This window comes from Spea bombifrons, chromosome 4 (assembly GCF_027358695.1).
Source record: "Spea bombifrons isolate aSpeBom1 chromosome 4, aSpeBom1.2.pri, whole genome shotgun sequence".
NCBI lineage: Eukaryota > Metazoa > Chordata > Amphibia > Anura > Pelobatidae > Spea > Spea bombifrons.
The window spans coordinates 46,858,688-46,881,508 of record NC_071090.1 but is presented as its reverse complement, the minus strand read 5'-3'; the positions used below and the strand labels follow the sequence as shown (position 1 = coordinate 46,881,508).

At 37.0% G+C, this 22,821-nt stretch overlaps 1 protein-coding gene across 2 annotated transcripts in view; it reads left to right on the top strand.

Moving 5' to 3' along the window:
• The window catches only part of PTPRR (protein tyrosine phosphatase receptor type R), a 63,894-nt gene that overhangs the window by 39,612 nt on the left and 1,461 nt on the right, over positions 1-22,821 (top strand). For both annotated transcript variants that reach the window (XM_053461997.1, XM_053461998.1), the window contains 7 exons: positions 7,068-7,254; positions 8,264-8,348; positions 13,072-13,151; positions 13,264-13,401; positions 19,436-19,546; positions 20,724-20,881; positions 21,851-21,964. In XM_053461997.1, the coding sequence (XP_053317972.1) occupies positions 7,068-7,254; positions 8,264-8,348; positions 13,072-13,151; positions 13,264-13,401; positions 19,436-19,546; positions 20,724-20,881; positions 21,851-21,964 (873 nt within the window). The remainder of the gene's footprint in view (positions 1-7,067; positions 7,255-8,263; positions 8,349-13,071; positions 13,152-13,263; positions 13,402-19,435; positions 19,547-20,723; positions 20,882-21,850; positions 21,965-22,821) is intronic.

Below are 22,821 nucleotides of genomic sequence, written 5' to 3'. Positions count from 1 at the left end.
TATACAATAATGTGTAAAATAATGTGTACAATAATGTGAAAAACATTTTTTTAAACAAAACTGGATGTAAAAACATTATTGGTGAAAACACGAGGTTCTAGGTTTGTCTGAAAAGGGCCACCATACTTGTATTTTTTCTTGTTTAAAGTTAGCAGAAACCAAAAGCATTATCCTGCTGAAAGAGGCCAATGCCATCAGGGAATACAATGTCCATGGAAGGGTGTACATGGTCTGCAACAATGCTTAGGTAGGTGTTACTTGTCAAAGTAACATCCAGTACCCAGCCTTCACCCCCACGTGCATCAATAAGCCTTGGGCTAATTTTGATAGGTACTGGCCACTGCAGGCCGGGAACACCCCACAAGAGCTGCGGTTTTAGAGATGCTCTTACCCAGTCGTCTAGCCATCACAAACGTTGTCAATTTTTTTTTACATTTTTCCTGCTTCTAACACATCAAAATGTTCACTTGCTGCATAATATATCCCATTGACTGACAGGTGCCATGATAACAAGATTATCAGTGTGATTCCCTTCAGCTGTCAGTGGTCATAATGTTATGGCTGATCGGTGTATACAGTATTTCTGCATTATATAAACAAGAAATACATATCATGTGACATACTCTGATGCCCTACAGAATGGACAAAACATCCACTAGGATGCATTCAGACAGAGATCTCCCTGCTGATAAAACTTAGATCATGCTATTAAACGACAGGTTAGGTTAGAATGCTCAAGTGTCTGTACAGGCACTGACCAGAGGTGTACAATTCTGCTTTCTCATAACTGTGATCAGCAAAGGTGGCATCAGAGGGGCAATTAAAAAACTAAAAAAAGATGTAAAAAAGAGAGAGAAAAATTAATAAGGAAACTGAAATAATAATAATAAAAAATAAACACAAAATTATTGTATCACTTAAACCGCTAAAAACCTATGTATGTGGAACATAAGTTATATGTTTTTATAATTGTCATTCCCACAATAATAGCTTTTTATACTTTTTATACTGTGTAGATTTTATTAGCAAATGCATAGATTTTTTTTTCCTATACCTAAAGCTGACCTGTTCACCCACATGCTTGTGGATGACTGTAAGCATCTCTGCTATATGATTTATTATAATTAAGGTGATATATATATTTCATTTTGTATCACTTTGCTATGTGTTTATTTTTTTATATGTGTATAAAAGTCCTGTAAAACCCCTGAAGTAATAAATATGATTTAATTGTAGCTACACAGAAAACATTACTCAATTTTGTATATGTAAATATGAGACCATGACTACATTGATGATTTTCACTTTACAAAATTGTAGCCATGCAGTCACAAATATGAATGCCCATTTGTTGAAGCGACATGCGGTTCTAAGGGATATGTTATTATATATATATAATAACCTTAAATAGCAAAACATTCCATAAAATAACACACACGACTGGATGCAATAGGCCGTGTTTTATTTAGTTTCAACTCAATAATACAAACATTTGTAATTTGAAACACAAACCAAAATATACAAAGCTCTTGGCCCATACCCAGAGTTTCCGCCATACCCCAGCCATCCAATCTGTAAGCCAGACAGCCAACTTAACTAATCACCAGTTTGCCCCCTTTTCTTGCCAGGCAACTATAACCCCAATAAAAGCCAAGACAATAATGAAATGACCTTAATTATTTCTTTACATTTTTATTATTTCTCATAAATATACGGGTGCCTATTCAGTAGCTCTTCCATGTTGCCACCCATGGCTCTCCTCCTGTGGTACAAACAGCTAGAAGTTCACTTTGGGCATTGCCAAGCCACCACATATCACGTATACCACCGTATATTTTCTTTCTTCACACCACTAACATAATGTGAGCTAGTCTCGAGACCTAGACAGGCAAAACATTTTAAGAATTCCAGCGCAAACAAGTGGGTACAGATCATATAGAATTAAATAGATCTTTCACAAGAGGTGAGGCACTTACAGTGTGTAACATGTATTAGGAACAGACACCTCATACTTGGGTAGATTCTTGTGTTGTGATGCAAGTCAGGATAGGCTTTGTGGCTCACCATCTGCTGTGGTTTATGGTTCTCATCATGAATGAACTCACTCAGTAGGAGCCTACACGATGCCTTTTCGTGGATACAAAATTGCCTTTTGTATTATGAATCCAATATAATGTTGCTATAAAACATATAAACTCCTACTTGAGATCATCAAGTACTTTAATATAATTTAAGTTCTGTCTTGGGAGATCTTCACAGTTATCTGAGCACTTTAGAATTCTATTTCAAAACCTCTTTAATTCAAGAGCTCTCATGTTTTGAAACAAATATATTTGTCCCCAAAGAATCATCAGGCTTAACTTGCGCTGCTTTCTTTTCATGAAAGTTTTGATTCAAACAGAATACAAGATTAGCTCTAGCTCTCTCTGTTTCGGCAACAAATCAAAACTTGATACTGGTTCATATAGGTATGATGTGTTTCCACTTGTATGAATTAGATGAAGTGGAAATTGCAAGTATATATATATATATATATATATATATATATATATATGATTTACTCTGCATATGGACACTTCCTTATTTTAACATGTTTCACCAAAACATACAGTACATTGTTTTGCTATAATTATGTTGTTATGGACAGTTATGGTATATATGGGTCCGTGTGTTGCCACAGAATAATTTTTGACTACAGTTAAAACCTGCAGGAAAAAGCTCATGTGTATTGTTTTCCAATCTTGAAAAGCCAGAAGGCAGCATATATGTGATAATAACTTGAACTTGCTCAGGAACACTGGGCCGCCAAGGATGGTGAACATATTTTGCTCACAGTTTGCCCATTGTTCTATGGAGCATGTTTGGTTCAGATCTATATGCCAGGCCAACAAATAAGGTTTTTTGATAAATTGTTTTGGATTAGATCTGAAAGCTCTAAGTCCGTAATCAACATCACATTAGGAAATTGTGGTTGTCTTAGAGAATTCCACAAGACCCTGTATTCTCTGGGAAATTTGGTCCTGTATCTTTAATGAGTGTAAAGCTGTGGGAATATGGTGGTTAGATTGTTTTGAAAAACTGGTTTAATTAATAATGACTATTCTCATAGTCCAAAATATGATTTACCTGTGGCTAAGTGGATCTGAATTATCTGAGCAAGTTTGGAAGCCCAACATTAAAGACCCCCTTTAAATTTAGGCACAAAACGTGTTTTGGTAGAGACCAGAGATACCCCTCTAGAAGGACAGAAAGGACTGTTGTATTTCTCTCAACAGCCAGGTAGACATATTTAAGGGGACCATTCTCATATAATACAACAGCTGTGGGAGAATCATCCTTTTATCGGAGATTATATGGTGTAGATAACCACATTTAAACATCTGGAATTTGGAGAGTTTAGGCTTATAATAGGAGACTGCACTGTATTCCTTGGACCAATGCATTAATGCGGGGAGGGAGACCTGGGTGTTGGTTAGGACAGCCATCACATCATCTGTATATAGGCCTGATTTAATTGGTGTACCTGCATGGGGAGTCAAACCCGGAGACAAATAGGTGGTCTGACCTGATAGACAATGCCAGGGACTCCAATGCCAAAACATATAACCCTGCCTGGTTCCATTCCTAACATGAATATGAGCCGTCAGAAACCTTGCCATATTGACCTGTGTAGGGCCATTTCAGATTTAACCATTGCAGGAGCAAACCCAAAGCTATTTTACACCCTTTTCCCCAAAAATCCAATAAAGTTTGACAAATATTGTTTTAGCTTTAAACGAAACCATGAACCATGATTTCTGTCTTCTAATAGAGTCAGAAATTACATTTATGAGCTTTTGACTATAATCAGATGGCTGTCTTTCCAAAACAAAGCCAACCTGATCAAACTGTAAGAGGCTGGGCAGGAAACAAGCCAGCCTATTGGCTCAAACTTTGGAATAGATCTTAATATCACAATTTAGCAAAATAGAGATCAATTTGAAGTATGAACATTGATCCGGTGATTTACTTGGGTTGGGGGAAGGTGATGTTCACTGCACACAGGTTCTTGTACGGAACGTGGCTCTTGCTATGCTGGAAAAAAATATGATGATGTGGGATTAAAAATTCTGCAAAAAGGTACATAATAGAAAAAAAACCGTCAGGGCCAGGGGCTGAGTTTTGCTCTTATTATTGCTCAATTTCTTTCTACGACAACTGAAACCTGGTTTAGAATGTATCTATCAGTGATGTGGTAGGAAGAGGTACGTGGTGATCCACCCCTAAATTATATAATTGGGAAAAGTAGGATGCCCTAAATCCTTTTTCATCAGATTATAAACCTGCAGGAAGAGATGTATTTTTGCTTCCAATCCTCAAAAGCGAGTTCCCCAGTTTGTGCCATAACTCGCCACGGAGGGCAGAAACAGGAACTAGTTGGCAGTACATAAGAAAGTGTAATTAAAAGGGGGAAAACTAAAACATCTCTTGTGTCAGCTTTCCGCCACAGGATGCAAAGTAATTCCTGTCCTACCCTGATACTGATTGCTTCAAGCTTAGTCTAGAAATACTTGACAAGGCTGTTTCCTCAATTCACTGCTGAGGTTGGTAAAACGCTGACATAAAGCAAAATGTGAGTCAGGCCAAGCAGCTATGATACTGAATTTATTGGGCACAAAAGAAAAGCCTTGTTAGGCTCAGAGAAATAGATGCACTGACAGACTCAGACATAAGGCCTGAACTTTTAACTCTTCAAGTGCCAGGGGATTAAAGAGAATATATATTATTATATATAATATAGATTAAAGAGGGTTATCGGCTGCTCACCTGCTCACCTCACACAGCGAAAGAGTACTTATAATGTTAATATTTTATTTTTTTATTTTTATTGTTTCCTTCATATAATGTTCCATTATATCTAAAACTAATATTATAGCATTCCACGGCGTTTGAAAAAAATAATACAAGCTTTTGTAAGGCAGACATAGTTTTCAAATACTATTTTCTTCACAAAATGTATTTTTAAAAAGTCTGTTATACTGGTGTGTTTCATCCATTTGCTTAGCAGTCTTAGCTGTTTTGGAGATAGAAACCAACACCCACCTTATATTCTGCAGATTGCACATGCTATTACTCTGCAGCGCCATCTGCTGGCCTAGAGTGGCAGCTCTTTTATGTATCAAGTCAGTTATGCGAAGCAGTTGTTTCTCAAATTTAGTATAGCCAACAAAAAAATAAACAAACAAAAAAACATTACTAATTAAAGGGAAAATTGTGTGAACTGCACTGACTTGGATATGCATTTAACCACACCAACAATATGTTAATTTTTCACATTTTACATTAAATCTTACATTAAAGATGGTTGAAAACGACCCTGTGTCCTGTTATCAGTGATGCCTAAATCCAATTTTGGATGTGATGATCACTCCTTTATTGCAATGGCGTGTTGTGTTTGCTAATCCAACGTTTAAAAGGCTAATTGATCATTAGAAAAACCCTCTTGCAATTGTGTTAGCACAGCTGGAAATGTCTTTGTTTTCCATCAAAACAGCTAGGTGACCCCAAACTTTTGAATAGTAAGGAATAATACCTAACATCACTTACTGCCCATATTGTATTACAAGTATACACGTCTGTCTGCATAGTATGTAATTATGCCATGAAGCAAATGTCAGCTTGTTTTTGCTAAACTTTTAAAACATAACATATCCAGGCCACTTGTTGAGAGCAGCCGCTATTTGTAATCTTAAAAAAAAAATATTATATTTCAAAAATAGCAGTTTCCCTTTAACCGCTATGTTAATACAATCAAGCACTTTACAATGTATGTGGGCCTATCAATGCAAGAGCTTTTATACGGAGCGTGAATTCAAATTAACCCTAATTAATTGTATTGTTGTATTAATTAATTGTTATATTAATTTGTATGGTAGCTTGGATTAGAGTGGCATTAGAGAAAAACATTGTGACAAAATCTAGCTCCCTTGTTCGTAATCACAGCAAACAGTTCTTCCAGCTAATTAATGTCTTCCTTCCACCTGCACATATGTTGGCTTTTGTAGCTTAGCCGATAGGCCAATCACCAGAGAACCCAGCTAAGGGACTATCGGCTGAGATCAAGAGGAAGCTACTCCCTTCTCTGAAATTCCAGGGCCAAAAGGGCATTGACTTTGACCAGGCAGAAAATGTACTCCATAATGTTCTAGTCCATCAAAGCGGACCTAAATCGAGAAGTTTGGCTCCCTGGGCGTTTCATATTTAGAGTGAGCTGAATAAACATTGGCTTGAGTATTTAAAGAAATTAAAGCATTGCATAAACATTCGGAAAATACATGTCACTTCCCGGCCATTTTTGAAATGTTCTCACGTGCCATAGCTTGACCTGTATACACTACAAATTATATGATGTTCTTATTTATCTTCTTTGTGAATGGATGAGTAGGTTGATGTACATTTATTATAAAAGTATATGAACACTTACTCAAGAGAAATAGATATATTCATTCAGAGAGAGGTTGGGTTTTGAAAGCAAAACTTGCGTATTGATTGACAAAAGGTTAGTCTTTGATAGGCGAAAAAAATTCCCTCATAATGACACTTCAACTTATACTTTGTTCTAATGCTAGAAACAAAACATATACTTAATTGATGCTATCTTTATAATACGCTTTGTTCTGGATAACACTTTACTGTCAACCAGTTGGATCAATGGTTTTATAGGACTAATAATTTGTGGCCAAAGAGTAATACATTTAATATATATTTCATTTGTTCCTTATTTTGCCACCATAACTTTTGAATATTTCTGTTGTCAGAAGGCCAGTTCATGTACACTAATACATATCTACTATCTCTAAGATCTACATCATCTTTGACAAAGTATGGAGTAATGCTTTTGTTTTTGTTATGCTCAGAGACCTAAAATGTTTTAGCACATAGCCTCCAAAAGATAACTTTTTCCTTTTGGTAGAGTGAAAACTACCCTTAGCGCCCGTTCACAGACTAAACTAAAAACATAGCAAAACGTCTCAATTAAGTAGCAAAATACTTTCCTCAATTAATGCAAATATTACTCTTATTTTTAGGAGAGGTTCCAATGTGTCACTTACCCTAGATATGAGCACATTAGGAATTGTTGAGCCTTTCAACATCATACAGACACCTCGGGAGACAGTAGCCAATGAATACCTACAGTCAGCTAGTCGAGTCCTGACGAGGCAGCAGCTGCGTGACGTGGTTCAAAGTTCCCATCTGCTTCACACCGAGTTCATGGTACCATTAATCACAACGTATATTTGTACTTGTGTTTTATTTGTGTTTGTGGTTTCTGCAGAATTCAATATACATATGCAATACTAAATACTAAAGTATGTGACCTTTTTATTGTACTGTTAAATAACAAAGTAAAATAGGTACATCCCATAATGTTTAGATATATTTCACCTTCTCATTGTACTGTTATATGAGCCAAGCTTATTTTTAAAGTAACAATTGATTACACATTCTTTTTAACTCAATGGCACAACTCTTAACACAGATTATTAGATATCTAATTTAGCTAATTGTTATTTTATAAAGTTAATATTATTTGTAAACGTTAGTTTGCTTATTTTTCTAATTATTGTAATTTTTAATATGCTAACCATAATTTCAGTATAGAGCATTAAATGTATTGGATTAACTGAGAGTAGTGATCTTAAAGTAATCTTATATGATGGTAAATAGAGTGGTAATCTTTTGTGTGGGCTCTGACACAAAGCTAATGTTATCATTGGGGAATCTGATATTGGCAGGACCAGTGGCAGTCCAGTAAAAGATTAGATGTAAAATAAACATATGAATTATATAGTTAAATAGATACACAACCCGAAGTAAACACAAAACCTGAATCAACAGTGAATAAGAGAACATTGTATATGCTAGAGTGATGGTATTAAAAAATTCAGAATAATAATAAGTAGAGAATAGAAAAAAACAAAACAATGTTGTGATATTATCTATATTTTTAGGCATTATTGAATGTACTTCGTGGTATGTACTAACTGAGCTAACTGAGTTTCAATAATGCCCGTTAAATTGTAAACCATAGTCCAGGGGAAATGGCTTTTTGAAAATGACCACATGGGCTGGTATTCTATTATGTTATGTTTTTCCACTGCAGTCTAGATTTACAGAACACTGCAGCACATGTATTAGTTGTGCAAGGTGCACCCTATCTTTGTTTAGTACAAAGAAAAATGTCCTAATTTAAAGTTCAGCTATTCTTTTCTTACTTAAACAGGAAATACCAATGAATTTTGTGGATCCCAAAGAACTTGATATCCCAAGTCATGGAACCAAAAACCGATACAAAACTATATTACCAAGTAAGTTCACAGTTAAAGTGAAAAAGTACACTCATGGAAAACTACATAAAAACAAAAGTCACCAAATTGTTGGTTGAAAAATTCCACATATGCCAAACCATATACATTCATTCACAAGTGCTCAATGTCACGATTTCCCATGTTCACAAAAACATGTTAAACTGGTTAGCATGGGAAAAGGTGAGAAAGCAGATCTGGCAGAAAGCAGATCCTATATAAGAAAAATGGTGGAATGCAGAACTTTCTGCCCTCATAAGCAAATACTCTCCTACTCGATCCTTACATTCTTCCCATGGGCTAAGGCTCTCCTCCTCACTTATCACCTCTTCCTTTTCCCGTCTACAAGATTTCACTCGGCTGCCCCATATCTCTGGAATCTACTTCCACCGAACCTTCAGCATTCACCCTCCCTCCCAACATTCAAGAAACATCTAAAAACCCACTTCTTCAGAGAAGCCGCGCCATCTTAGCTGCTAGAACTTCCTTGTCACTGATACAACCCCCACACTACCCCTCACCTTTCTCTGTGCCTTATGTTTGTCACCCCATTCCCTCATGATAGTAAGCTTGCGAGCAGGGCTCTCTTCACCTAATGTATCGGTTTGTCTTAGTCTGTCAATTCTCGTCTTGTCATATCCCTTGAATTTATGTATTGTATTAAGTGCTGCGTAAATTGTTGGCGCTATATAAATAAAAGATAATAATAACTTTCTGAACCACAGGAAATATTATGAAAAATGTGCTGCTTTCATCAAAATGTTCTATGTGATCAGCCTAAAACAGGTGACCCTTGAGTTTCAACTAATGCACTTCTAGTCAAGTCAGTGGGGAATGCAAAGTAGGGCCATTTTTTGTATCTTAAACAGCTCTATCCTATAGGGCAAGAAATGGAGGGAGGGGGAGAAGTACGAGATGGGCTTTAACCTCCCCATCACAATGGCCAGGTGACGGATAAAGGGGCATAGATGGATTATGTTTGTTCTGAGGGTAGTTTATTGTTGTCCAATCATGAGATTGGCTCGGGGGGATATACAGGATTGACTCTTGACCCTCCCTAATACCAGATTAGACTAGGATCCATGTATTTCCATGGTGGGGGTTATAAGTGGGCTGTAAACCCCAAGTAGACTAATTACTGCACACTCCTTTGCCCCCTCCGTGATTAACAGTTGGTATTGGGGACTGACATTTTCTTTATATATAAACTAATCCATTAATGGTGTCCAGAGAAACCTATAAATTGGAAGGCCTTTTGGTCACTGGTAGGTAATATATTTGAATAGATTTAATTCCATATAAATAACAGTATTAAGTGTTAGGACCCTAGGATTGCTAGGGTGAAGTGAAGGACCTTTAGACAAGACTTTGTATTGACCTTGAATATAGTTTGTAACCACATGGTATATGATAATCATAACAAATCGGGGTCTACCAGTAAAAAATATCAATATATAAATCTTCTTTTAATACAGGCTTTATAATTAGCATGGTTTCTTAAATGCATTATATTACATTTCTGTGATGATGATCTGCCATTTTACTGCTCTCCTATTTCGGCTAAATGCCTCGCAGGAAGATGATTCTCAGTTCTGATTAATTACCTGACATGTTTCTTTCAATGCCCTGCTTCAGATAATTGATAAATAAACAGAATAAGACCAAGAATAAGCCTTGGAGTATCTGTCCATCTTGACAAAAGGCCATTACTTTCTTCTCTAGTCCCACAGTACCAAAAACCTTTGCAGAATCCAGGTAGATCATATCCATTGTATGTCCCTGTCCACATTATGGCTTGCAGTTTCATAAAAAAAACCAAGCAACTGACTTGACATGACCTATTAATCATAAAACCATGTTGACTCCTACTAATGATATTGTTGCAAAGAACAACTTCCTGGATAGCATCTCTAAGCAATCATTCAAATAGATTTCCCATGATGGGTGTTAGTATTCCCGATCTATGATTTCCAGGCTCAAAACCAGTTTCCTTTGCAAATAATGTCACTTCTTAGTGACTAGACCAAAAAGTATCCTCTCTCATACTAGAGTTTCTCCAGTGTGCTGGTTTCATTCAAAATTAAGGGGCAATCAGTAACACTAGTGTGGGCTGGTAAATGAACTGTTGTTGACTGGAGAGGGTGGCTCTATACAGGGGGAGATAGTGAACACCTGACAGTAAAACACTGGTTCCATTCCAAGCATCAGGCTTAGCGTTTAATAGCATTGGAAGGGGTAGTTCTGACCAGCAGGGACAGCATAAATTTGCTTTTTTTTTTTTTGTATAAACATTTTTTTTATACAAAAGTATTACAACTGAGGTGGGCATTTCCAATTACATTTCTGTGTATGTGATTTAATACATTTAGCTTAAATGGAACCAGTCAAATCATAATGACCATTCCACTGGTTCCCAAGGTGATAATACCACTTTTCAAACTTTATACATAATTCCTAAAGTTTAAGAGCACAAAGTATTTTAATGGCTATTCCTACAATGTTAATTTACTTCAGAGGAAAAGGTTCAGACATATATATATATATTTTCATACATTCTCCCTTCGCCTCATTCTTATGTGAAAGATAAGAAATCATAAGCTTTCTAGAGAATGAGAAACCAAAAAAGAGAAAGTTATATAATTAGGGAGGTAATAGAGCTATTGACAAAGAGAAAAAAACAGGAAGGGCAAAGCATTTGACAATTACATTGTGGGAAAGACACCTTTTTGTGCGTTTTAGTTTACAGTTCAGTGAGTTTAGATGTTGCTGTAAGCTCTTTTCTCCCTAAAACAATGTTATGATGTCAGCAAAAAAAGTGCAGTTGCCTTCTTCATTCATCAAAATAACACAGGAGGTAAATTTTAAGGTCCTCTATATTATACATTAATATGTAACATAGAATTTGATGGCAGGTAAGAAACATCCAGCTCAACCAGAATGCCCATTTTTCTTCATGAAAAGACTCAAACCTTAATCCATCCTTGGTTTTGTCTTAGTTTCAGGATAGCCATATTCCTATCACATCCATGTTTAAATACCCCCATTTATTAGCCTCTATGACCCCTGCTGGGAGGATATCTGACTGTTATCACCATCTCAGTAAAGTAAAACTTTGTTACATTACATCTTTTTATTTTTTATTCCAAATTTGGCATAGTGGTGACTAAAATTATTCAATGGATTTCTATCAACATGACAACTCATGTGTTGTTCCATAGAGCATTTATAAGGTGTCTTGTATAGTTTTGTAAATAGAGTGCATAACACCACATTTTGAGACTATAAAATATTTCTTTTCGAGATAATTATGGGAAACCAGTGTACTTGTTACATGACACTTGACTTGATGGTCTTCCTTTGCAAGTTTGCTTGCTTGGCAAAAGTCATGAGTTATCAAATTCCTAAGCATTATATTATGGGAGGAAATGAATGTTTACCTTCAAACTAAGAAGCCTTGAATGATTAGGAAATTTATTGTAACTTAGACTAATGAGAGTTTTCCTGCATTCGTGTCATTCGGAACATATACATTGATAACATAATTATAAAATCACTATCGTTAATGCTTAAACTCCCAATGTCTGGAAGTAAAGACTACCCAGGTTCCCAATGCCGGTGACCCTTTTTAGATAAGAAAAAACGTCCAACAACAGGATTAATAAAATTAATAAATGAGAGTTGGGAAATTGCTGTGTGTTCTGCATGTGACATGTAATATATCTTAAAGGAACAGTTGTGTCTATGGTATCAGCAGGTATGTTAACCTGTGCAACAGACTAGTGTTTTATTGGCTAGGAGAGGATATGTTGCGTGCATTCCTAATGTCTGTGGATACTTTTCCTGAAAGACAGTCAGACACTTACAAAGTTATTGTATCCAGGGACACATTATATTTATGTATTGGCCAAACTAATGACTTATATACCTTTTCAAGAGTTTGCAGAGCACTTAAAGATGTTTAGCTGAAGTGGTAACCTCTGTTAGTACCGCAATCACTCATCGTGTTTATGATAGCATCCGGAGGAATGTTGCGGTAGGGCACGTTACTTGATAACCTCATTTGAGATATCGAGCAATGTATATAGTGTGTTCTCATGCCAAATCGTGATTCATGCTCCACCAGTATAGTGATCTGGGTGTGGAACTGACATACTTATTTCCTTCTAACTGCACATCAATTCATTTGATCATAAAAAAAATGCCTTGTTTCACATTTGTGAAAAAGTTGTTCCTGAATATATTTTGTCAAGTTGGCAAACAAAGTGGGAATTTACGATGCCACAGTAACTGGAATCTTTTGAAGGGGATTGATTATACAATACACCACTAACTGGGTCATATTCAAGTACGTATTTATTATTATTTATTGTTTTATATAGTGCCATCAAATTCCGTAGCACTGTATACATGTAGATCTTAATAAACAATATTCCCTACAGGGTATAACAGGACTGTATGTGAGCCTGGGCACTCTTATTACCATGCAGTGTGGCTGTAAAATGTCTTTGTTGACACGCTCACTCCCCAACTCATGCACCGTATTAAAACTATGATGTCTTCTTGTAGGCCAGCATGAGACTTATCCCGTGCAACTAAGAAAAAAATTCCAAATTAATTGTCTGCAACTAAATATTATTTTTTGTCAGAGATTGAGAGAAAATACACTTTGTGGATAACTAACAAATATCTACAGAATTAAACTTTTTTTTTGTTATTTTGTAATCAGATCCAGCAAGTCGAGTGTGCTTGAAACCAAAGATTATGAAGGATTCACTGGGCACGTATATAAATGCTAACTTTGTCAAGGTAAGCATGGCTATTTGTTTATTGTATTGTATGTGTGTCTGGCCACAGACCTGTGGTATGGTGATGCCAAATACTTGCAGTAATATGTTATCATATACCTTTGATATTGCAGGGTTATGGTGGAGCTCCAAGGGCATTCATTGCTACTCAAGGGCCAATGATTAACACAGTGAATGACTTCTGGCAGATGATCTGGCAAGAAGATAGTCCTGTAATTGTTATGATTACCAAACTAAAAGAAAAAAATGAGGTAACGATAGAATACTCAAACATTGACCTTATGACAGTCTACTACTTTTAGGTATGCGCCTTCTTCTCATGTGGAGAAAAGCATGTGTTTCATTGCTGCGCTCTCTCATTTTCTGCTTGGCAATGACTACTTGTAAGGAGGAACGTAAAGCATACAAGTCTTTTAAAATATGTAATATGTTTATTTTGGGTGGTTTTAGCCAGCATCATGCTAGAAATGTGATCAACTTGCAAATAATGTGATGTATTTGTGTATATTTTTATAAATGTAATGATAACAGATTTTCTTAGCACTTTAAAAGTATTAATACATACATTCTACAAGAATGGCGTGTGTTAAGGAGCTCTTCAGGGGGGGGGCATTTATATAGAGAAGTGTGGGCAGACATGACACTTAGCCCAAGAACAGATTTAAAACGTTTCCAAAGGGTTGCAAAGATTGTTTCTACTATACAGTATTGAGATAGGGAAAGATGCTCCAACTTCCAGGAAAGAGGCAAGAAGAGGACTTTTGAAATTGACTGACGGTTAGCTCATAAGTACAGAGTTGAACACTCATCGAGCTGACATGGCCTTTGTGCCCTACAGCGCATGTGCTGGCAGCATACATGAGTGTGCTGCGTGCTTTAGTAGAAGCAGGCAGAGGAGGAGGAAAATGAGACAGAAAGAATTAAAGAACAACACTCTTCTGGTTGGCATTCCACTGTCTCTGCTCTCTCATGCTGCTGCTAGGCTTATCTTCCTTGCACACCGCTCCCCCACTGGTTCCCTATAACTTTATAAAATTAAATTTAAAATCCTTGTACTAACATATAAGGCCCTCCATAACACTGTTTCACCATACATTTCTGCTGTCATAAGCAAATACTCTCCTACACGATCTTTACGTTCTTCCCATGGGCTAAGGCTCAATATGCAACCCCCACACTACCCCTCACCTTTCTCTGTTCCTTATGTTTGTCACCCCATTCACTCGAGATTGTAAGCTTGCGAGCATGGTCCCCTACACCTAATGTTTCGGTTTGTCTCAGTCTGTCAATTCTAGTCTTGTCGTACCCCTTGAATGTTTGTACTTAAGAAGGGCTGCGTACATTGTTGGCACTATATAAATAAAAGATAATAATTATAATAAGTGTAAAATTAAATTAGGGAGACAACTGTTTGAAATGAAAGTATGTATGAAAGTATGGGGGAAAGACTTGGCTTTGCCTCCCTTTGCAAAATGTTCCTGTATCCCTATGAGCATGCCAATGTTAATACCTGTGACCTCTCTGTGTTTGGGCCAGAGTCTCTGGGTGAAGTGATGCTTTGCCAGGTGTCCGAATCATTCTTCTCTTTCTTTGAGGCATTGGAACACCATTTAGCAAAGCCCACTCTCCATCCCATTCGCTTCTCAAACCTTTTAGTGCTATCTGGGGCAAGCCAGTCACACCCACAGAAGAGCTCCAGGTAGCACGCCCTGGGAATTTCCCAGCTACGTTTATGATTGGCTACCTCAATGACAGACAGCCAATAAAAGAATCTAAAAGTCGGACAAAGTATGTCGAAACTTCTGCATTATGTCTCCAGAAACCTTAATAAATAGACTTTTCATTAAAAAATCATAGTGTAAATTATGAAAGTTATAAAAGTAATGTTCATACAATCTTATAGTTATAATGAAGATTGTCATTCCTATTTCATTTAGATAATCTAAAGGCAAAATAATAACGAAGGCAGAATGACATTCGTACTGTGTCATTTGAAAGGCTATATATTATTTACGTGCCCTGGTAGAATTACAATGCTAATAAAGCTTTTTCTGTTTGCTATGAATGCAGCCATCCTGCAGTGTTAATCATATATATTATATATACTGAGTCTAATGAGCATACTTGCTGGAAGTTGCTGATTTAGCAGCTCTGTAGCATATAAAGTATGTTTTTAATCAGCACAAGCTGGATATTTGCCTAAAAATATCTCAGCACTTTCCATCTTGTTTCTAGTAGTTCACCATGAGCCATAATAATATGCAAGATTATTCTAATTTAATCTAATCTATTTTCTCATATTTTAGTTTCCTAAAAACCCTTCAAACTCTACAAAGATAACTAAACTGTCAGCATCCTTAGTATACCACCCTATTGTCTTATGTGACCACCTTTCTTCCTCTGGATATTTGAAATACTTTATAGTTTAGATGTGCAGTCCACAAAATCTAGACTTTATTGGGTTACCAACACCAGCCTGTTGTCTATTCATCTTCTTTTCACTAACATATGCTGTGCAATCCTGTTTCATCTATGCCCTGCCATTTCAAGTACATTCTATCATGCTTTTACAGTTTAAAGGGATGTTCTCCAAAAAGGCAAAAAACTATATTGCTGATGACCTTAAAGCATGTTGTTTTGAGTTAGACAGGTGAATTAACTCAAAGAGTTTTTAATAATAATCCTGTTGCCCTTTTTTATGACATCACAATTTTTCATAATGTTATGTCATTATAATAGATGTCAGCGATGGTTGAATTATATTGCACCAAGATTGCATGTAGGGATTGTTCATTGTGATGTGACGGGTTATCAATCACATGGCAAAGCTTCCCTTCCCCATCCATACATTAGAAAAACCTACACACTTGTATAAATAATTTTTATTAATACATTTACAGCTGATCTGTTTGTTTTGGTATTTTTACCATTATATTATGTAATGTCATCCACAGCTTGCCTAAAAGTAGATATGAAGAGCTTCCTTGGTAAGGTGTAAGCTGTTTATAAAGTTGTCTCCAAATATAACTAAACACAATTCGGCCCAGCCTTCCCGGCGGAAAATATGTCCCAACAAAAGGTAAATGTCATGAAAAAGGGAAGAGAGCTTGTTTACGGACTAAATTAGTATGCCATATTTTGTTTTTTAACATAGCACCAAACTGAAGACACGAAAGGAAGAGCTGTGGTTTTAACGCATTGACTTCAGTGTATGTTATGAAGGCCCATTCCCAATGAGCTTCTACTGCAAGGAGAGCTTGGCTGCTAGTGTATAATACACCCATAGAACTATACATTGTCCATTATACACTGGCAGCCATGTGCGGGCCCTTCATTATTATTATTATTATTATTATCATCTTTTATTTATATAGCGCCAACAATTTACGTAGCGCTACATAGTGAATAGTGAGTTGAGGCCATGACTTTCTCTGAATAAACCAAACGGTTCTATGTTTTCTTTACCAAGTTCTCTAGCTGTTTTCCGCTATACCAACAAGACAAATGAAAAATCCTCAGTTATACATAAATTGTATTCCAATTTTCAACATATTTTTCTATTTGCCTGCAAAAATATTTCAATCAAAGCAGCTTACAGCATTCATTGAAAGGGCTGGGAATGATCAGGGTGCAACTGTATTTTTAGACCTTTGTTCTCCCTTGTTTATAATTTTCCTTAGCCTCGCAGGGAGGAGTGAGGCCCTGAGATCTGATAATGTGACAATGTGAATGTTTTTACAGTGGGTGGCAGCTGAACTTTTAAATACTTTTTTTCCTAATCATCTAATAAGAGAGTTTGTGGTGTAGAGACACACTGAGTCGATGCTAGAGCTTTGGAAGCTTACAAGACCCTCTTGATAATTGTGAAAGCTGAACAGGTCAGTTGATCATACAATATTAACATACGTTACAATTTCAACCTAGCAGCAGTGCATGTGTTTGATATGTTCTTATGTAATGGTAGATGGATAGGGATCATACTTTCTCCATAATGACAGATTCTCATGAACCTATAGTGTCTAAAGCCTTGAATACCAGTAAAATACACTATGTTGGGCATACTCATCTAAAGTACCTAAGTGCCTAAGATTTAAGTTGAGCTTTATGATTTTCGGGATCTTTATCTTTAAACCTCAATGATCTGTATTAACAAACAGTAGTTTATTAATAGTTTATTAAATAGATTATTTTGGTGGGGGAATTTAGTTAAGGGGATGTCAGTTTGGTATAATACAGTACAGTGAACTGACAAGAACACCATACAAAGCAGAAAGTATGTTATGCTCTGTCCCACGCAAGAACATATTAATACGCATTCTTCATCTTTTAAATATACTATAAGAAATGTACTATAAACTTGGTGTGCACATGTGTAAGTGAAAATGGTATCAGTGATTGATGGAATAAGGATGGTGGTTTACTGGTGATTATCCTATTCAAAAATAATAGTACGATTGCAAAAATATTATTGTTTAGAGCTTTTATCTAAATGTAAGATTTCTCCAAATACACAGGAGTATACTGTTCTATAGATCGGAACCACCTGTCATTGTTTTCTGTGTCATCAATGTACCCATTACTATTACTATATTTTCAGTTATGTTTTATACTGTATCATCCACACACATGTTATACTTTACATTTAAGTAGCTTGTCATTCTCTGGAGAAAACATAGTTACTTTTGTTGTTCTGTAGAGCTAGACTGTTGTGAACATGTTCAATGTGCCATTTAGATATTTGTTCTTGTTGTACTGTCATATATTTGTAGAACAGATAACTAGGATATAATTATCCATTATAATCTGTCTGTTTATTTAAGGTATATATTTAATGGGGTATCACATAAATGCCTTTTGATCTATATTGTCTGGTGTATTCCTTAAACTATTAATAGATATGATGCTGGAGCAGTGGGGTGCACACAGAATTGGTGTTATAATTGTTAGCACCCTTTGTACAGCTCCCCCAAGAGCACTTTACCTTTGTCTTTATGGTGTATTGAGTTGTAGTAATGTACAGGAATTTATATTTTCTTTTGGAATCTTTAGTATAATCAGGGCCACCATCAGAAATCCGCCTTGACCTACAACATGCTCCCCCGCCCACACTGCTCCACTCATCGCCTATCATCCACCTCCCATCACGTACCCCATGTTCTTACAACCACACTACTTCACGCGACTCCTATCGCCAACCTCCCATCACTTACCGCATGCTCCTCCAACCACACTGATCCACGTGCCTTATATCACCCATCTCTCATCAATCACCTCATGCTTCCCCAACCACACTGCTCCCACGTGCCTCCTATTACCCACCTCCCATCACTCACCCTATGCTCCTAGGACCACACTGCACTATGCGCCACCTGTCTCCCACCTCCCATCATTCACCCCATGCTTCTTTAACCACACTTCTCCCTATGCTACCTATCATCCACCTCCCATCATCCCAACCACACTGCTCCATGTACCTCCCATCATCTGCCCCATGCTCCTCCCACTGCCTAGACCAACATTCAGAAAGAGGCCACCAGACTCCAATCCCCTAAAAAGGGTCATCTAGGCCCTAAGGCCCACAAGGGCTTAGACAGGGAGGCTTGCCTAGGCCCCATATGCTTGCACTGGCTGTACCTCGTAACAATACATGCTTGATGTATGAAATCATCATAGAATTTTGGCTACTTGGCTCTTTTAATATGCCTATTTTTTCCAGCTACAAAATATATATAATGTATATATATACATTAAGTACCCATACAGGAAAAAAATAAAATGCACACTTTTAGGATTCCTTCTGCTTGAAGCAGCCAGTAAATAGCTGGAAAGCACTCCAAGTATATTGTGCATGCTTACTAGTAACCAAGACATGTGTTTGGCTGAATTTAGAAAGCAAGAGAGCTGGAAGACGGGGAGAGAGGCAAGTGCTTAGGCAGTTCTTGCATTTCAGTTCATATGATGGTTGGAGTGTACATTTAGCTCTACCACTTCTGTTAGAAGGGTTGTCCAATGTTCTATCACCCTTCCAACAAAGTAAAACTTGTTGACAACTCATCTAAGCCATTAAATTCAGAGTATGGCTTCTTGCCCTAGCTTGTCTCTTCCTTTGAAATATACTCTCCTCTTGCACTTGAATCCATTTATGTAATAAAATGTTTCTGTCATATCCATCCTCTTTATTTTCCTTTAGTTATGCTGCACTGTATATAGCCACCCACTGTTTTGCAAATCTATATTGTCAGTAATGTGATAAAATGCATAGATCATTCTTCTTTTTTCCCTCAGAAATGTGTTCTCTACTGGCCAGAAAAGAGAGGAATCTATGGAAATGTTGAAGTCCTTGTTAACAGTGTAAACGAATGTGAATACTATACCGTTCGGATTCTCACTCTGAAGGTAATTTCTATGAGGGAATCCTTTTTGATGTCAAGATGTTAAACAAAAGTGCATGTGCCCAGCATCTTTTTTGTGTGTATAGCACCCTTTTTTATGTTTATGTCTAATTCTTATTTATTTATTATATATTCATATATACATTTTTACATCCATAATCCCTTCCTCACTCCTTAACACTCTTTTTCTCACTCTCATACCCCCTTAACCTTCCCACTTAATCCATGTTTCTAGCTGCTTGCATCACACTTTTACCGCAAGGTCACGTAAGTTTGCGTTACATGACCCTGCTGTGTTCCAGCCTCCGCAAGTGGACCAGTCCAAGCATTGCCTCCTAGCCAACCTGCTCTTGAGGGGCCCATTATACCAGTGTAGCAGAAGTGAAAACTTGGTAGAACAGTGAATGTTTAGTTCCTTACTGAGTTCAATGGCTTTCACTTAGTAGTCAATGTCACTCCTCATGAGCTAGAAGGGCGTATATGTATTTGTGCCTCAATCAGTATTGTGTCATGTACTCCTGCTAAACAGGCTTGGGCAGGGTTCTTCAAACTTGAGGTGGAGAATAAGTACTGGGGCAAAAACTCTTTGCCGATGAGTTGTGCCAGGGCTCTCACTCTGTTTACACTGTACTGAGCACTGTACTGTACAACAGCATAGCACCATAACTGGTATTATAATGAGCCATTGAAATATGAATAAGTATAAAATTCCTCTGATTATTGTTTTTCTAATGTGATTGAAGCACCACTGTGTTACTAGGCTGGCCTTGCCCTGTAGGATAGAAGTTAGCTGTCTTCTCCAGTAAGCAAACATATATGAGGGAGTATATGTGATGTTACTGTAGTGGGTCATAGAGAAAAAAAAACCCTAAATAAACAGTAGGTTAGTGTACCATAAGAATGGGCTTTAATTTAAGGGAAAGTGGAATATATAGAAGAAGCATTATGTAAATGGGGCTTACTTACCCTTAAAGTAACTGTACCCATTACTACTTGGGTGGGATGCAACCACAGACTGTTATAGCATATGGATTTAACCAGGATTAGACGCTAATACTTGTTATTTTAAAACGGATCTGTAAAAAATCTAATCTAAATATCTTGGACTGTACTTTCAGTATCTATGAGTTGCTTCTGCTACAGAAAGATAGTCTGATAATGTTTCTATGTCTTTTTGTCAGCAAGGAAGCCAGTCACGAATTGTAAAGCATTACTGGTACACCTCCTGGCCTGATCACAAGACTCCAGACAGCGCACAGCCTCTTCTTCAACTAATGCTAGATGTTGAGGAAGACAGAAAAGCATTTCCAGGCAGGGGTCCCGTGGCCGTACACTGCAGGTACTGTGATAACCTTCTTAGCTACCTTTTGAATCGTTTCTTAACAGTAGGACACCATAGAATATGTCAAGGTATTAATGCACACTTGACCGGGTTTAAAGCATTGTCTATTAACTCTGTCTATCTAGTATTGGTTTTGACATTAATATTATTTGAAACATTCAAGGACAAAAAATAGTACAGAGGCAGAATAGCATAACCAAGCTTTTAACTAGGTTGTTGACTGATGACAAAGGGTAGTCATATCCCAGTTTTTGAGGAGAGGCGGTTGCTTCATTGTTCCTGTCTTAGCGGAAACTAACCCTGTGTTTCAATGTAAAGTGATGCTTGATTAATTATTGCAAGGCTTGCATCACAGATTTACGGAGCTTAATTAGTCACAAATGTTTACTATCTATGCAAGATAATGAGAGTGTCATATCAGCTGGGCTCCAAGTCAAGTCAAGCGTTGGCCGTTCACTTGAATGATTTACCCCAAAGCAAAGTTGCTGCTCACAATTTGTGATGCTTAAATTAGAGGTTAGAAGAAGAAAACCGCTCTTCATCCAAGAGAGTTAAAATATGTAAAAAAAGATAGTTGATCTGTATTTGTCGGCAATTTCCAAAAGCAGAAGGTGCACAGGACTCAAGGGAAGGTAATATTAGGTGAGGTCTGTGTCAGCAGCTGGACTATGATAATTGTGGAACAGGCCCAAAGGGGATCTGCAGTGTACCCCTAAGGTATGCCTAGGCCTGCTACAACACTTTAAAACCCCCAGACAATAATAAATACATATAATATTTGAGGACAGCCCTTTTTTACTATAGCTTCTAATGCCTTCTAAGTTAAAGCCCGGATTCGCAGTGGGCTGTCGAAACACTGTGATTATAGTCTGTAAAGAAACTTCATTTTCCGCATTTATTGATATATTAATCTGCTACTTTAAGCTGATCAAATTGATCCTAAACGTCTGCTTGTTCTTATTATAGTGCGGGGATCGGTAGAACTGGTTGCTTCATCGCTACATCTATTGGTTGCTGTCAGTTGAAAGACGAGGATGTTGTAGATGTGTTAAAAATTGTCTGCCGGCTGAGGATGGACAGGTGAGTTTAAGTAAAAATTACACAGAGCTGGGAAACTGAAATCAATAATTTTGAAAAAAAAAAGTATTGTCATGTCGTTGCTTGTCAACAGTCTATCATCTATCACCATCTATCATCAATCATCATTCCTGTGTTCCAATGGCATGTTGTGTTCGCTAATCCAAGATGAAGTTTAAAAGGCTAACTGATTATTGGAAAACCCTTTTGCAATGATGTTAGCTCAGCTAGAAATGTCCTTGTTTTCCAGTAAAACAGCTAAGTGACCCCAAACTTTTGAACAGTAGTTATACCATTGATCAAGCAAGTTGTTGACCCATTGAGTCATAAAGCCTTCTGGATGATTGTGATGAAGGATTTTTTTGGATAGGTTGAACTGTTTTCAGTCTATGTAAGAATGTCATTGTTGACCAAAAGACAATGACATTATTAGTAGCTTATTATTAAACTCGATCTTGCTGAACATGGACATTGTGAATATTTGTGAGTTAATACTTGATTCTATTGCTTTCATCCCTTACAATGGATTCGGTTATTTTTCTTTCTTAGCCTTATTTTTAATGTGCAAAGAGCGGCGTATTTCTCTTTTGGGAAAGGTTACTGCAGTGTTATATACATTGATTTATTGCTGAAAACTAGACTGACAACGAAGAGATGTGTCCTTTGAGCACTTATAACACAGGATACATTGCAGCCTGCTAGGGAAATGGCAGGAAATGCTGTCCAGTGTATGTGTGAACTCATGGTCACGGAGGGTGTGAACAATTTGAGTATTGTAACTGTACAAAAATGTCTAAATATAACTCAGTTAACAAAAGGAATCAGTAGTTCTGCAGAATTCTACTCAGAGCAAAGAACAG